The 18,198-nt window shown below is 38.1% G+C and overlaps 1 protein-coding gene across 1 annotated transcript in view; it reads right to left on the bottom strand.

Annotated features, from left to right (window-relative positions):
* The window catches only part of Vav3 (vav 3 guanine nucleotide exchange factor), a 354,621-nt gene that overhangs the window by 33,544 nt on the left and 302,879 nt on the right, over positions 1-18,198 (bottom strand). Inside the window, exons 21-22 of the mRNA XM_013031889.1 lie at positions 9,856-9,921; positions 3,405-3,439 (exon numbers count right to left, since the gene is read on the bottom strand). Of these exons, the coding sequence (XP_012887343.1) occupies positions 3,405-3,439; positions 9,856-9,921 (101 nt within the window). The remainder of the gene's footprint in view (positions 1-3,404; positions 3,440-9,855; positions 9,922-18,198) is intronic.

The raw sequence follows: 18,198 nt of genomic DNA, 5'->3' as shown, positions 1-18,198 counted from the left end.
GCTAGCACTCTACCACTTGAGGTACAGCTCTACTTCTAGTTTGGGGGGAGAGGGCGTTAATTGGAGGTAAGTGTCTCATAGACTTTCCAGTATGGGCTGGCTTAGAACTGTGATCTTCAGATCTCAGCCTCCTGAGTAGCAAGGGCTATGGGTGAAAGCCACTAACATCCCACTTATTATATTATTTGCTATCTGACTTTGCAGAAGATTTCCTCTGATTTGTTTTTCAAATTTCTATAGTTTTTATTTGTAAGAGCTCTTTCTTATTCTTTTTCCCTCTTACAAATGTGATGTTTCCTCTTCATTTTGAAGATGTAAGCAGAAGGTCTTAAAAATATTCTGCTGTTTACTCTATGCATACTTTCTTCTGATTTCTTTTTCATATTTGTTCTATAGTTGAAGGCTTTCCTCAAATGTCTAGTTCCTCTTTATTATTTGCTTATGTTTAAGACACAGACTTCCAAGAACTGGCAGAAGGAACGGTGTGTACAGTCCAAATGTAGGCCCCACTGGGCAGGAGCTTGCGGATTTGGCAAGAAAATCTGATGATTAAGCTGGGTAACATCCAAATGTTAGGATTTTAGGGGTTTTGTTATTGTTAGTGTTTTGGTTTTACTCTGAGCTTATTCAGTTTGAGAAAAATCCTTCAAATTGCTGACTGGATATAAGAGTATTGTGTCATGGTGGTGGATCTGTACTATACAAAATTGTCTGAATTTGTCATCATTCAGCGTACAGCTTTCCTTAATATGTGTGTGTCTGTGTGTGTGTGTGTGTGTGTGTAGAGAGAGAGGAAGAGAGAGAGACTGTTTGCGTTATTGATCCTAGGCTTGAATTCAGTGCCTCAATGCTATCAGTACCTCAGAGCTTTTTTGCTCAAGCCTAGTGCTCTACTACTTGAGTCATGATTCTATGTCCAGCTTTATGTTGCTTAACTGGAGATAAGAGCCTCACAGGGATGGATGCTGTAATCCTAGGTACTTAGTAGGCTGAGATCTAAAGATCATGGTTTGGAGCCAGCCTGGGCAGGAAAATCCATGATACTCATATCTCCCAATTTACCACCAGAAAACCAGAACTAGAGCCATGGCTCAAAGTGGTAGAGCACTAGCCTTGAGCGTAAAAAAGGTTAGGGATAATACCCAGGCCCTGAGTTCAAGCCCCACGACTGACAAAAGAAAAACAAAAAGAAAATTAAAAAAGAGTATCATGGACTTTTATGTCCACACTGGCTTTGGACTGTAATCCCCAGCTCTCAACCTCAGGCAACTGGCTCCATTTTCCTTCATCTAAGCCTTGTTTCCAGTATACTAGACTGAAATCTAGGCTAACCCCAGTCAACGCTAACCTCAGCCAGACCCGCTCTCCCCATGTGTCCTCCCCCCACAAGCCTGGTCAGAGTGAATGGCCTAAGAGACGGGGTAGAGTTTGTGGTGTTTATCAACTGTTCTATATACAGATGTTCATTAAAACCTAGCTTACTGAAGATAATCACCTGAATTTTCTATTTTATTTTATGGTCTATATGAGATACTATTTTATCTTATAAGAACAACCCATTTTTCAATGTGGGAGAAAAATGAATACATAAGATAATTGTTGATGCTCTGCTTCTCAGTGGCTTTAGAATGGCCATACTACCAGTCAGTATAATTTTCTCTGAACAGTTCAGTATTTCTCCAATTGAAGGTTCCAGTTTCTGGTGTAGTGGGTCATTTCACTCCCTAGCATGTTATTTCACATGAAACTGCCTGGTTAATTTGAATCACTGTCCAGAATACTCAAGGGGAGGGGGGAATCTGTAATTTTAAAATTCTACTCTGAAGTATCTTTATAACTTATTATTATTAAGGATCTTCATTTTTTTTCTGACATCTTGATTTCCCCCCCTAGGATTAATACTACCTTAATTCGTCATATTTTCAATACACTTGGGCATATTGGCAGGGTGCATTTTAAAACAATGGGCATACAAGCTACCTGTGTCCTGAGTGGTTCCCAGGTATCTGATCAGTTTATGCCTCAAAAATCCATCTAGGTGGTGGTGTTAGTATTTATCTATAGAATCATTTTCCTTGGAACTATAAAATCTAAGTACATAAAAAATGGATAGAGGAAAGAAAAGGACCCAACTATTCTACTGTGATGAGGGTTGTCAGCTGCTGTCTGACTGTCCATTCTATTGGTTCTAGTGTTCAAATTCAATTCTAGTCAGGACTGCGGTTTTGAATGCCACAGAAATGAAGATCTTGAAATTGTCCTATGTTGTGTTAAAATGCAGCAAAGATCAGCTAGGCACCAATTACAGGCTCAGGCCTATAATCCTAGCTAGTCAGGAGGCGGAGATCTAAGGGTTGTAATTCAAAGTCAGCCCCTGGCAGAAAAATCTATAAGATTCTTATCTCCAATTAACCAGCAAAAAGCCAGAAGTGGAGCTGTGGCTCAAGTTGTAGAACACTAGACTTGAGCATAAAAAGCTCAAGGACAGCGCCCAGGCCCTGATTTCAAGCCCAAGCTTGATTTCAAGACACTGACATGGACACAGATGCCACAGATGCCACAGATGCCACAGACACAGACACACACACACACACACACACACAGAGTTGTACCTAAAACCCATCAGACAAGTTTGCAACCTAAATTAGTTCTCCATGTCTCCAGGAGATCTCATTTATATATGTATCCTGATCTCTCTTTGGTAGACATATACTTAAATATCAGGGAGAAGAAAACAAACACGGTCATTTTTCAGAGGAGTCAAATACAATCCAGGGAATCAAATATAAAGGCATGATAGGCTCCGATTTTGTATTTTGAGGTTGATTAGTAATGTATGGATGGCACAAATTGGAATCCTGGTGCTAACCACTCACAGGTTGCATGGCCTTCACCTTTCTTTCTTCATCCATGATAATAATAGCAGTTTTCCTTATATGAATGTTGAGAAATAAAAGGAAAAGAAACATGTGATGTTGAAGAGATCTGTTGCTTACATCACTTACTCTGTTCTACTTCCAGCCTCCAGACAGACTTATATAGACTCAGGACATACAGGAATATATTTCACTGCTTTTGTATTTGATGCTACAAATTGTAATTTTACATTATTCTTTGGAGCTCATTCAAACTGTATCTTACTTCTTTCTGAGGCTGGGCTATTACAACCATTTAATCTAGAGATCTGTGCACTCACTTATGCACACATACACATATACCACTCTGAGAAAGATATGAAAATGTCAGCAATACATGAATTCATTATAGTGTTTTGTTACATGTACAAGCACCTTTAGCCAGGATGAATGAAAATGGAATGTGGTTTACAACCTCTACATTTAAGGCATCCTCAAGCGAAGGGTATGGTATTTCAACTTAGCTACATAAACATTTTTAATACTTACCAGGGTTGGCAAGAATAATCTACTGGTTTGGGCACCTAGAATATAAAAAAGCAAAAATAGATTAAGTTTACTTAAGGGAAGCTTTTAGAAATCAATCATTAATTCTGTTCAGCTGACTCAGCTCTATAAAACTCCTAAGTAGCACAGTCTTGGAAGTATCCACTGGCAATTTTATACAGAATGAATCATAGTATATGTCAGATAAGTAGAAAATAATTCATTTCGCTTTAATTCATTCTTTCATTCATTTTACTGCCACTAGACCTCCAGTGGGCAGGGAGGTGGATGAGCAAGAAAATATGAACCAGAAACTTTCAATATTTACTATCAAGACAATTTTATACTATCAGAGAAAACGGAAATGAAAATGTGATTCTCTTTCCCAAGACACTGGGAAAACATGCAAAATAAACAATATGGATTGGATATAGACTCTATTTTGTAATGCCTTCCAAACTCTGCTTTCAAAAATATGCCAAATGGAAAACCTTTTGTTCAAGAAAAAATAGGAAAAAAATCCATTACCCTTTTTTTCCTACAGAGCTTTGCATAAGAGAAAAAAATGTTGCATTTTCTATTCTAATAGAAAAAAAACCATCTTGTAGCTGCTGGTGGCAACTGAGAAAATGAACAAAACCAAAGAAGATATACTAATATTTATAAAAATAACAAATCAAATGCACACTATACAAGAAATGACAATGTATAAGATCCTGAGCAAAGACAAAATACAGAGAATCTGTCTTATGGATTAGCAAATGTTCCTGAATCACCTGCATTATCAGTCTATTTATGGTATTCCTGGGTTATCTTAGCTCAGATAAAAGGGAAGGAAGGGAGAGAGGCAAAGAACTTTTCTGGCTGTGGACCCCATGATCTGGTAAAGGCTGGAGATTTGAACTATTATACTGCTACTATACAGTCGAGACTGTTGCATTTTGAAACATCCCTTTGGGAACCGTTTCTCTCTTCAATGGAAGCCATTTTTCTCTTCAGTGCGTATATCTGATGGGGGAAGAACTACCTTCTCCTCTGTGATCCCCACAACCTGGATGGGGTCCTTCATCTTCCTTATCATTGTCACAGGCCTTCTCCCCTTCTCTTCCACCTACACTGACTGAGCCTATGTCCTGATAGATGCTTCCTATTTACAACCACAGGTAAGTTTCTTCCTGGTGCCCTCTTATCTTTGAATGTATGCTTCCTATTTCTCTAATGCCACTTTCTTCCTTCATATAACATTGTTTAATGACCACCATGGACAAAGATATTTTTTAAAATAATTGTAGTGCTAGTGATGCTCTGATTCACAGGAGGAAGGGTGGTCACACTGTTTTCACAGACTGCTTTGTCAACAGACCCAGCACAGACTCACAGACACTGCACACCATCAGACAGTGGCGTGTGTTACTCTCCCACTATTCAAAAGTGGCATCTGGCCAAATCTGGCCTCAAGGCTACCGACATACGTGACTCAAGGTTACACAAATATGCTGATACAACTGAAGTCCTTGAGAGGTACCCTAGCAAGCCCCACTCCCCAGAAGTTAAGGGAAGGGAATCTGACTAACTCCACTTATTCTTCAATGATTTACTAGGAATGTAACATACACACATACACACACACAAGGTATGATATATTCTTCCTAAAGTACATCTTATGAAGTGAGATAGGACAGTTAGAAGTAAAACTTTCTCTGTGTTTGTCTGGCTAGAAATGTCATTATTTAGGTGAGTTATAATTGATAGCCATAGTCTCTCAAAATCTCTCACATACTATTCTTACTATATAGGATATTGTAGTTTCCTGTTCTACAATCTTCACTCAGTTCTTTTTTCTACTTCCTATTTTTCTGCTGAGGTTTCTATGTACTTATTTATATACCTATTCTCTTTTGGGTCCTGAGAATAATTCTAATAGTTGCCTTTAAAATGTGTTCCTTTGAGTGGATGGGTAGGAATGGGAGAATGGGAGAAATGGTGACCCTGATTAAAAGGCATTGTACGCAAACTGACTTGTTAAACTAAAACCCCTTCGTACAACTGCTAATGATAGTAAAAGTAAGTCAACAATTTTTAAAATGTGTTCCTGTAATTGCATTATTTGAGATATTTCAGAGTAGATCTCTTCTCATGATTTTTTCCTCTCTTTTTTGAGTATAGTTCATGTCTTCCAATTTCTTTGTATACTGAATCATTTTGGTTCATATCTGGAATGATTCAAATGAGCATTTTCTTCTTCTTCTATTTTTTTTTAATACAGGCATTAACCTGGTTGGCCTCCAGTTGCTGGCAGTTCTTGTGGTCAGGGAGCTGGCATTCCCTGATTCGTTCTAGCTTGGCCTCGACTGCTTAGTCTTCACCAGAGACTTAGAATTTAGACATAGAACTTGAGGCTGCCCCACTCCAACTTCTTCCTTTGTAAACATTTCCTTCCTCCCTTTCTAGGGTCGCTTCAAGCTCCGTGCTCTACAGTCTTTCAAAGTGAAAATACTGAAAGATTTCTTTCCAAACTTTAGCCAGTCTGAAAACTGCAACTCAGTCCCTGTCCTCAAGCTGGCTATAAATTCAGAAAACTCCACAGCATTTCCTCTTCCAAATGTCAACCCTTTACCTAGGCAGTGCTTTCAGATAATTTTGTTTTGTTTTGTTTCGTTTTATATTTTGTTCATGACTTATTAGTTGTTATCTTTGGGAGGACTGGTAAAATAGAAGGTGTTCCACAACTCCCAGAAGCAGAGACCTTTGATGCTTATGAACCCGACGATCAATTCTTTACAGGCACATGTGTTTTAGGCTACTTTTAATATTTTTTTGTCTTTAATGTAATGAAGTTTCATTCTGATGTAGCTGGAGATTAGTAATTCATATACTCTGTGATTTTTAAGATTGGTTTTATTGTAAGTTTCAGGAAAAGTCTCAGTCATTACTTATTTGAATATTGCTTCTTCTAATCTCTCTCCTTCTAATCTTTCCTATTAGATGTATTTGAATCTTATCACTTCATTCTTTTGTTACACTGTCCATTTCTTCATCTCTGGACTGCTCTGTGACATTTCTTCAGGTTTTTTTTTCTTTCAATTTTCTTCCATAACTGTGTGTGATAGGGCATGTATATACCCACTAAAGCCTTCAATTCCAATTACTGTGAGTCTTTTAGAGAGATATATGCCCAGGTAATTGGGTATCAGATTTTTATTCCATTTTTATTTCTTCAACCATATTAAATATAACATTTTCAAGTATGAAGGCTCAAGTGGTAGAGCACTAGCCTTAGGCATAAAAGCTCAGGAATAGCACCTAGGCCCAGAGTTCAAGATTAGGACTGGCAAAATAAAAACAAAACAAAAAAAAAACAAACACCGAAGTTGGTAAATTCTAATAAATTCATGGATTCAAGTCTATATTTTGTTTCTGTTATCTTTAAGGTGGTTTTCTTTCTCATGGATTTAGTGATTCCAAGTGGCAAATATATGTTCACTTGGACTTACTCTAAAAATCCTTTGAGGGCTGTGTGAAAAAAGAGGCTCCATTATGGGCTGAATTTGTATTTTCACTGGGGAAATCATTTTTAATATAGACTCATTTTCTTTTCTTCTTCTTCTTTTTTTTGTCGGTCATGGGGCTTGAACTCTGGACTTGGGCACTGTCCCTGTGCTCTTAGCTCAAAGCGAGCCCTGTACCGCTTGAGCCACAGCACCACTTCCAGTTTTCTATTGGTTTCTTGGAGATAAGAGTCTCACAGACTTACCTGCCCAGATGGGCTTTGAACTGTGATCGTCAGATCTCAGACTCCTTAGTAGCTAGGATTACAGGTGTGAGCCACAGGTGCTCAGCTAATGTAGACTCATTTTCAATTACATTTCTAGCTAAGAATTATTTAGATCCCAGCTAACATGAATTCTGGCACTCTATCTGCATGATTTTTAGTTTTATGTTGAGGATTTCTCAGGAAAGATGTCTTTCTACCCGTCCTCCCCCCACCCCCTTTCCTCCTCACTCTCTCCCTCCCCTTCCCCTTCTTTCCCCTTCTCTCCTTCCTCCCCACCTTCACCCAACCCAGAGTTAAGATCAAGATGGGTGTATCTTCTCTTATGGGGTAATTTTCTTTTTTTAACTAGTTCATGCATTGAGAGATACAGTGATATACAGAAGTAAAAATGGCCCTGTGATAGCTCCAGGACTAGCTCTGTCTCTAGTCACCATATGCATTTCTTCTCAGAAATTAATCTTCCCATTTATACATCTCTTCGGTTTTTACCAGCTCTAAGTTCCTGCCTGTGCATGTGAGAAGCTTTGCGGACACAACCAATGACAAGTGCAGGACAATAATTTTGAACTCTGAATGGAATATACAATACTACTCAGTGACTCCAGTAAACGAAATGATACTGGTTTTTTTACTCCTTCAGCTTATCTCCTACTTCAATCATCTCCTTTCTACAACTGAATTTCATTTAGCTTGTCTTACAAATAAATTTATATTTCATTAAAAAGCATTAATAATAATTTCAATAGGGATTTATTAGTTATGAGTTATGAAAGCAATCACATTTAGTTGGTAGTTTTACCCATAATTATGTATTATTTTACAATTCTTATCTTAAAATTTCTGAATATATCTCTCCTTCTAGTTACTTATAGGGTCATCAAATATCATTCAGTATACTTCTATAAGCTGATTTCATTAGTACCTAGCACTATTGTGTATATGCATATAGGTATATGTACTTCTTTTTTGTTGTGGTTGTTTTTGTTCATTCAATGAAAATATTTAAATTCCTACTTTGGGCCAGGCTATCTCTAAAATCAAATCATTATATACCATATTCAAGAGTGCATAGCCAGACATTAGTACTTGAAATGTTTAGTATTTTTGATTCAATATACTGAGTCCCAAGTTTTAAATTTTACAATGTTAGAATTATCCTTTTCCTGCATGCCTACTTTTAAATCCATTGTTTTTACAGACAGGCAGCATGAATGTCATTTTTACATGTGATAGATAACTAGCTAAACAATTATTTTTACTTACTGATTTACTTATTGATATTTACTTATCAAATTAAATAAGAATAGTATCAAACTTCATCAATTTCTAAATTTATAGCATAATCCAAGATAAAAATGACCCTAAGATCACAAAAGCTACAGAATAGAAAATACTTCATTTTGAAAATAAGCTTGAATGAGTAAAAATATTTTATCCATTACATTCTGAAATCAAAGGTGGCAGACATTCATATTGGTAATATATGAAGAATGTCCAGTTTCAAAATATGGGAACTACTGAGATTAAGAAAAAGATAATTTAAGAAGAATTTCCATGTTTTTTTTAGTAATAATATCCATCATATTAATGACAAAACTTCATTTTCTTTGTACTCAGTAACTGTATTACAAAGTTTTGTGGGAAAAAAAAATCTACCCTAACTAAATTACAAAGGTAGGCTTGGTGGCTCATACCTGAAATGCTAGCTACTCAGTCCAGACAGAAAAGTCTACAAGATTTTGACTCCAGTTACCAGCAAAAATGCCAGACTGGAGGTGTGGTTTAAGTGGCAGGCCCTCAAGTCAAGTCCCAATACCAGCAAACACACACATGCACACAGACAATAGTTGAAAGTCAGGCACTGGTGTCTCTCCTCTGTTATCCTAGCTACTCAAGAGGCTGAGATCTAAGAATCACAGTTTAAAGCAGTCAGAACAAGAAAACCCATGAGACTTTTATCTCCAATTAACTAACAAATGCTGGAAGTGAATGTATAGTTTAAGTGGTAGAGCACCAGCCTTGGGCAAAAAAAGCAAAGGGCCAGAGCAGAGCATAGGCCCTGATATTTTGTGCACCAGTGCTGGCACAAAACAAGCAAACATTGTGATATTAAGGTAATGTCACCCAAAGAATGGAGACCTATTTTATACTACATTCACTTATATTCTTCTTTTATCCTTAATCATTTCAGAAAAGTTTATTATGACATTGAACACACAGCAATGTCCTGTTAAAGCACAGAACATGCATTTTGGTATTTGACTGAGTAATCCATGGACTTTTTACTTTCCAGAATGCTTCTGAAGCCACAAGTTGGAAGTGTGAGGGATCCCAGTAACAGGATGGCAGGGAAAGATTAGCCCCTGCTGTTCTCGCCTCAGTGGGAAAGTGGAATCTTCTGCAATGCATCTAATCTGCAGCTTTAATTTCTGTCTCCTAAAACCTTTTAGGCAACTTGAATTTGTAAATCCTTCTAAATTAAATTTGCATCTCGCATATATTTACTTAACATTTAAAAATGTTATCTACAATAGAACCCTAACAATACTGGAAGTAATACGATCCTTGCAGAAAATATTAATAAACAACCTGGACAATATTCTTTATACATTCTTGGACTATTCAACGTGGCATCAAAAGTAAAATAAAACACGAAAGAAATGAAATACTAGTACTTACACATGGAGAAGGTTTGACAGCATCACTTGGGAAAAATCCAACTTCTCCCGATGCTAAATTTCTACCCTGTTTAGGAAAAAAATAATATGCCTGTGTTGAGAACAAATGATAATCCCAAAATTCTGCTTACACAGTGTTGTTACTTAGGATGTTCAGAACATTTACATATTGTATTCAGTACTGAGAATAAATATGCCTCAGAAACAGAAGCAAAACAGAGATAACTTTCTTTTTTCTTTTTCTTTTTTTTTTTGTCCATCCTGAGGCTCTAACTCAGGGTGTGGGCACTTTCCCTGAGCTTTTTTGCTCAAGGCGAGTGCTTGACCACTTTGAGCCACAGTTCCACTTCCAATTTTCAGATGGTTATTTGGAGATAAGACTTTCACTAACTTTCCTGCCTGGGCTGTCTTTGAACTATGATCCTCAGATCTCATTCTCCTGGGCAGCTAGGATTACAAGTGTGAGCCACCAGCACCTGCCCTGAGATACCTTTAATTGTTGAACTTTACATGTGATTTCAGATTATGGTTATACAATAATTTTAAGTATATTTTATATATGGCATCCAATTTTGTTACCTTTCTATCTCTAAATCTTGCAAAGAATGATGTCTAATAACAATTAATACCTATTACTGCGCCCTTACTCTATGTAAGACAGCTAAGAGTTTTCATTTCATCCATGCAATGATACATTTATGGTAGGTCTAATTACTATGCCCATTTCCTCTCCCCTCCTCTTCTCTTTTCTTCTTCCTCCCCTTTCTTTCCTTTTCCTCTTTGCCATTTCCCCTTCTCCTTTCTCTCCTCCCTTCCCTCATTCCATTCCTCCCTCCCTTCCTTCCTTCCTGCCTTCCTTCCCTCCTTCTTTCCTTCCCTCCCTCCCTCTTTCCGTCCGTCCCTCCCTCCCTCCCTTCCTTCCTTCCTTCCTTCCTGTTTTGGCATTGGAGTTTGACTTGTGGCCTTGCTCTACCACTTAAGGAGCCATACCTCAAGTCCAGTTTGATTTAGTTATTTTTCACAAAGGGATCCCATTTTGGCCTTGGGCTGACCTCAGACTTTTTTCCTCCTACCAATGCCTCCCAAGAAGCTGGGACTATAAGAGTCTCCAACAAGGGGCTGGGAAGGTAGCTCAGTGGTAGAGCGCTTGCCTTGCATGCATGAGGCCCTGGGTTCGATTCCTCAGTACCACATAAGCAAGAAGAAAAAAGCTGGAAGTGGCGCTGTGGTTCAAGTGGTAGAGCACTAGCCTTGCGCTGAAGAGCTGTGGGACAGTGCCCAGGCCCAGAGTTCAGGCCCCACGACCGGACCCCCCCCCAAAAAAAAAAGAGAAAGAAAAAAGAATCTCCAACATTTTACTGATGAGAAAAATGAGACATGGAAAAGGGAAATAATTTGTCTATGACCACAGATCTAACAAGTGCAAGAGTCAAAATTCCAACTCAGGTGTTGTAACTTCAGAGCTCTGAATTGCCTCTCTATGCAAGCATATATGATATCCAAATTGCATCATTGCTAATGGTATTTTCTTCAAGGGTACCATGCATTTTAGAAGAATGAAACTGGCATCATTGTGAAAAATGGCTTATTAGAGGAGTGCTATTTCAGAAGTAAGAATAGCAGTAAGAAATGAACAGGTACCATGATAGGAAAAGAGACACTGGAAGAGAAGGAGATGAAAGACATTTCACTGGAAACTGTAGGGCTTGCTTGTGGAGTAGATATGAGTAGAGAAGAAAGACAACAGGAAGTGATTCAAAACCCATCCATACAGGCAACATAAATGTACATGACAATTATGTAGATGGGAACCTGGAAATCATATGAACAATTGGATCATGGGAGAAAACGTGGGAAGACAACGCTTACAGAAATTAGTGTAACTGAAGGGCAGAAAACAAGCTATAGGGAAGAAAAAGAATCAAAGACTAGGGTGTGACTACCATGCAATAACTATGGCTGGAATGATATATTTCTTTTATTCAACATTGCTCACTCACTGTTGTAAGGTACTTTGTTGAAAGCATGACACTGAGATCCAAATAAATCTGAATGATTTGGGAGACTATACCAGTTTATATAGAAGTGATTTCCAATGCTGAATACAAAATATTCAAGTGTGGGGGATGAGAACCATATACAGACTGAACTCAGAAAAGGAAAGAAGAGTCAAATTTTTACAGAAAGAAAAATAAGACCTCTGGGAATAGACTTTAAAAAATACCAGTCTATTTTTGCTGAGGAAAGTCCAGAGAGCTTTATAATGGCTTTTTCAAGACTACATTTGAAGAGGTATCAAATTGTAAAATGATGCCTCTTACAAGAACAGTGAGCTGTAGCCTGATGCGGACAAGGCTACCAAGGAGGCTGAGATCTGAGGACTGCAGTTTGAAGCCAACCCAAGGCAGGAAAATCCATGAGACTCTTATCTCCAATTAATTACCACACACACACACACACACACACACACACACACACACACACACACACAAGCCAGGAGTAGGGCTGTGCCTCAAGTAGTAGAGAGCTAGCCTTGAGCAGGAAAGCTCAGGGACAGTACCCACACCCTGAGTTCAAGTCCAAGGACAAGTGCATGCCCGTGTGCCACACACACACACACACACACACACACACACACACAGAATAGTGAGCTTCCAACTACCACTCTTTATCCTAACAATGAAAGAGCTCAACACAAAACTCGGGAGAAGCCCCTTTTATTTCTGTGACAGTGTATGATGGCCAGGTCCTGCTGCCCACTTCTTCAAGAACAAAGTAGCACCAGGTCCACACACTGATTAATAATTTACACTCTGTTTCTCCTCCCAACCTTAGTTCACACCTCACTGACTAAGTGATGGGCCTCTAAAACCTTTCCCAGGCTGCAGACAATCTCATGTCTGCTCTCCCCCTGCCCTTCCACATAATAGCACTACAACGTTAAACTGAACCTGGGATTACCACTCAATCTGTTCTCCATTACTAGACTGTGGATTCTTTAAGACCAGACAACCCATGTTAGATATGGAACAGGCCTTCAATCTGATAATCAATTTGATTATCCTATGACAATGAACAGTGTGATCCACTTCCTTATCCACTGAAAAGAATATGACCTATCACTTCAGTTTTGCACACACAATGACTTAAAAGCTTTATGCTGTTTCTATATGAAAATATTCATCAATGGGCTAGGAAGGTGGCTCAGTGGTAGAGTGCTTGCCTCACATGCATGAGGCCCTGGGTTTGATTCCTCAGCACCACATAAGCAGAAAAAGTCGGAAGTGGCGCTGTGGCTCAAGTGGTAGAGCACTCACCTTGAGCTGAAGTGCTGAGGTACAGTGCCCAGGCCCAGAGTTCAAGCCCAGGACTGGAAAAGAAAAAAAAAAAGAAAGAAAGAAAAAGAAAATATTCATCAAGTGGCACATTCTCCCTGTGAGCACAGCAGAACTGAGGCTTGAACTCAAGTTCTGAGTGCTGGATCTTAGGGTTTGGAATGTTTTCCTTTTTTTTCTTGTGGTGGTGGTGGTGGTTGTTTTCTCCAGGCTGGCATTCTATGAGTTGAGCTATCCAGCTCCACTTCTGGCTTTTTGCTGGTAAACTGGGGATAAAAGTCTCCCAAAATTGCCTTCAAACTGATCCTCACCTCTCAGCTTCCTGAGCAACTAGGACTATGGGCATGAGCCAGCAGCACCTGGCTATTAAAATGACACTCTTTGACTTTTTCCTGACATTTAGTGTAAGAAATCTGTGTTAGGGGAGTGTCACAAGACAGAAAGACAGAGTAGTGGGGACACAAAGATGGAAGAGTAGGAGAAAGGTGGATACATTTTATAATCTATGAAGATATAAGTTCGAGTATATTTTTCTTACTACTTTTATAGAACCAAGTGGCCTACAAGAAGGTTATAAGTGAAAAGTGAAATCACCCTAGATGGTTGGGGAAGATATTGTAGCTGTACAAGGAATGCCCTAAGCCTTGATCAACATATAGTTATCCATCCAAATTAGAATCTTTAATTAGAGTAGATGGGTAGTAATGAATAATTATGCAAAGATAGAAGGTACAAATGGAGACTGTTCTAGACTATAATTAAAGATGTCTAGTACATACACTCATCATATCTAAAATTATTTTTCTCTTTTTTCCTTCCTTCCTTCACTTTAAAGATATAATTAAAGGTCTGCATATTTGTTGTTGTTTCTCCTGTTTTTCAGGAGAAAATTCACTTAACTGTTAGTGATGGTCATTGCTTTTCACTTTGTGTATGTGCAGGGGGGGGGTGGTAGCCAAGTAGGGCTGTTCCTAGGGCTTGAACTCAGGGTCTCTGTATTGTTGTATTGCCCCTCAGCTTTTTGCTCAAGGCTAGCACTCCACCACTTAAGCCACAGCTCCATTTTTGGCCCTTTTTTGGTGCTTCATTGGAGATAAACATCTCATTATTTTCCTCCCTGGACCTCAGATCTCAGCCTCTTGAGTAGCTAGGATAACAGGCATGAGTCACCAGGGCCTGGCTTGTTTTTTTTTGCTCTTAACGAAATGTCCTGGTTGTGTGCATACATTTCTTTAAGGGCCATATGCATTCATTAGATGGCAGAGACCTAACAGATACTTTAAATCAATGGATAAACTAAGTTATAATTCCTTACTAATTCCCGTAACACATCAGTTTTGCTATGGAAGCAAATACTATGCTACCTTCAGTGATTTCTACTTATTAAATAAATAGCCACCTTATAACATTTGGAAGCTTCAAAACAAAGTAGGGTGTAGGAGGGATGCCTTCAGTTCCCAGTGGCTGTGTGTGGGATGCACATTTGGTAATTCATTAATAATAATGGGCGGAGCAGCTGCCAATCCCCTACGCATAGATGGAACTGGAACAGTGAAGTAAACGATGTTCCAAGCCAAGGATTTCATGAACTTTAGTGTGATGATCTATCTATGAGCTATTTCTTACTTACCTTGATGAGAGTCGTGTTTAACTGAATTTTCTTCCTCTTTATATTCCTGTCTGAGCATTTATTTTATCCTAGGCTACATAACAAGCTCGTCACCCTTTTTGCGCCTATTACAAATGTCAGAGAGAGGGAGGCAGCGTGTAGTTATCATCTGGTCTCATATTTTTCTGTGACTCCTTTAACATCTTCAAGGTCAACCTGAGAGCATTCCTGTTCTATGCTATGTGTCATCTGAGACACCATATGGTGTCCTCTTTATATGCATTTATTCTGCAGGGTATCTTTACATCATGCGATGAGACTTTTTGTAAATTTAACATTACGGGTTGGGTCATTTTTATGAAAATACTCTCCTTGGAAAGTATCGGAGAAAATAGGCTATGGGCTGCATTGTTAAGCAAAGATGTACCTTTGTTATTTCCATTGAACAAACTGAAGTAGACCCAAAGCAAAATAATATTAAATGATAATTCACAAAATAATGTCTCTTTTTTTCTCCTAAAAAGCAAATAGCTTCCTGCAGAATAATGTATCAAACTGAAATTACTGACAACTTTCTTTAAAATTCTTGAGCATCAAAATTATACATACATCATCAGGTATTTATTTCTAATGACCTTAGATTTTGCCTGTCCTTCATTTTTCTTCCCAAAGAATCCACAGTGAATCATAATGACCTAAAACTACTTTACATTGGCTGGAAGAAATGCTACCTACAATTTACCTGTAGAGAGCAAAACATTAATGTATGCCAGGATACTAGAGTTGAAATTATGCAAGGAGGGCTTAGAAATAATTCAGGATATCTTTCAAAAACCTTAATCGTAATTGCTTGGCTCCTAACATGGTAGAAAGAAGAAAGAATCGCTTTAAGAAAAATACAGTGTCTCTTCCCTGTGGCTCATTTATCCCCTTAATACCACCTGGATTGGGGCTTTAATGCACTCTTCGAATAGCACTGAACAATTTGAAACAGATGTGGGAAGCTGAATATAAAAAGGATAGATTAATGGCTATTTATGAAAAATTGGAAATTCTCCCAAGTTACAGTGCCCTAAACATTCTCAATGTATGCATGAATGCATGATGGTGCTGTGGAGATTACTAAGCAATTTATCACACATGGCTATTGGCCACAGCAATGTCTCTACCGAGTCGGTCACTTCTCCATTGTCAGAAAAACACAATGTGAGCATGAAGTGAGGAGGTAATATACATTATGGTGCTGAACTCATAGAATGTAGGTGAATAGAGTTTAATTTACTGGATAGACAGGTGAATGTGTAGATGGACAGACAGACAGGCAGGCAGGTTGGGAGACAGAGATAGATAAACAGACAGATAGATAGATAAACAGATAGAGGCATTATTGTAGGAATTATTCTCACAAGCTCTGTAAAAAAAATAGTAATGAAACAACTGGCCCAGAAAAGAGAAAATGACCAAGAAAAAAATCCCAATCTGAAACTGGTCTTTTGGTAAGCAGTGATGGGTGACCACAGCTAAGGCCATACTGTAAACCTCTATTATTACTTAAGCTATATGCTCAGGCTAGTTCTGGAGAAACACAGAAAGGCAGTATCATAGGACTATGGCATCAGAAGAGTTTGCTCTATTTCTAGCTCTGCTAAAAATAGCCCTGCAACCTTAGACAAGTCTCAGTGGTAAGACAGGAAGGACCAGGCCTGCCTTGCCTGTCTGCCTCTGTTGTTAGAGGGATGAAGAATTACTTTGTGTGAAAGCACTCTGTAGATGCAAAGTACTCACTATTTTAGCCACATCACTGTCTTTTAATTATCCTCCATTGATTCTTTTACTTTTAATTAGTCTATTTTTTGAGTTATGAAAATAGAAATGCCTAATCCTGTTTAAAATCTTACCTCTTTCCTTGTATTTAGGAGAATTTACTAAGCCACCAGTAACACAAATTTTCATATTGTTTTGACTTCAGCAGGCCATTAAAGCCCATTTCTTTACTCAGATGTGCAAGTACACATATTCTTGCATTGCTAATTGCTCTCTATGTGATTATATATTATATATTCCTGCTATATATAAATTATATATATATATATATATATACATATTCCTGCTGTTGAGCTACCAAAACTACCAAGCTAAATTACATATGGTCTACTAATGAGTAGTTGCTATAAACAATCTGAAGTAAACCAGACACTGGTGGCTTATGTCTATAATCCTGGCTATTCAGGAGGCTAAGAAATGAGGATCATGGTTCCAAGCTAGCCCAGATAAAGTTAAGTCTCTATGAGACTCTTATCTCCAATTGGTCATCAAAAAAGCTGGAAGTGGAGTTGTGATTCAAGTGGTAGAGGGCTAGCCCTGTGCAAGAAAAGCTCAGAAATGGCCTTAAAGTCAAGCCCTAAGATGGCAAAAAAAAAGAAGAAAAAAAGAAGCTAGTGTATACATATAAACACAGAAACAAATTGTAAGTCCTATACTTTTGTCATGAGTTAAAAACGCCAAGATCTTTAATGGTTGTCTAATGGATAAACTTTAAAAAGATCCACTTTTTCAAAAGACTCAAAATTTCATAATCTTGGATCAATACACTTGGTGTTAAGCGTCTGTCATAGACTCAGAATTTGAGTAACATTACAAAATCTTTAGCTCAGACTAGGATCTTGGAAACTAAATTTGTCTTCAATTAAATCTGTGTATAGCTTTATAATTGCATCAAGTTATCAAAATAGATGACAAAGGCCTCAGGTATATTTGATTCCCCCCGCCCCTATTCACAGAGAATTGTTTGTGTTTACTTCATCTCTGGGACTTTGGCAGATGGAAGTGTCATAAAAACTTTAAAATTAAAAGTTGTTAAATGTACACTGAGAAAAAAACAAGAACGGAGAAGCCATAAGCTGTATTTCTACACTTATTAGATGTGAGAGGAATATAAGATGGAAATGAGACTTTACAGAGTATTTTTCCTGCTAGTCAAGAAATGTATTTGGGTCCCTGTATTTCCATAGGAAGGCATCGGATTCTCTTCAAGATCATAGTGGGTAAGATGTTGCGCATGTTGCAATTCCAAATCATTATCTACCACTGTGTTTTTCTTGGGGAAAATAAACAAGAAGTACCTCTGATAAAAGAAAAATATTCAGCAAGCAAAAACGAATCTGTACTTCGCTGAGCCAAACCCCAAGCAGTTACTCAATCCAAAATCTGGAAGGAAGAACCAAGTTCTGGCACATTTTGGAAAATATCCTATTTGCAAAGGGGCCATGTAATTCCCCAGAGTAATCCAGGTTTAAAAAAGGGACAACAAAGTATGCCTTTTAAATTCTGACAGACAAGAAATAAATGTTTCTCTAGCCATCCATGGTCATTTTAGTCATAAGTAAATAAGCACAAAGGA

This window comes from Dipodomys ordii, unplaced genomic scaffold, assembly GCF_000151885.1.
Source record: "Dipodomys ordii isolate 6190 unplaced genomic scaffold, Dord_2.0 Scaffold146, whole genome shotgun sequence".
In the NCBI taxonomy this organism is placed as follows: Eukaryota; Metazoa; Chordata; class Mammalia; order Rodentia; family Heteromyidae; genus Dipodomys; species Dipodomys ordii.
This window is presented reverse-complemented; position numbering and strand designations above follow the sequence as displayed.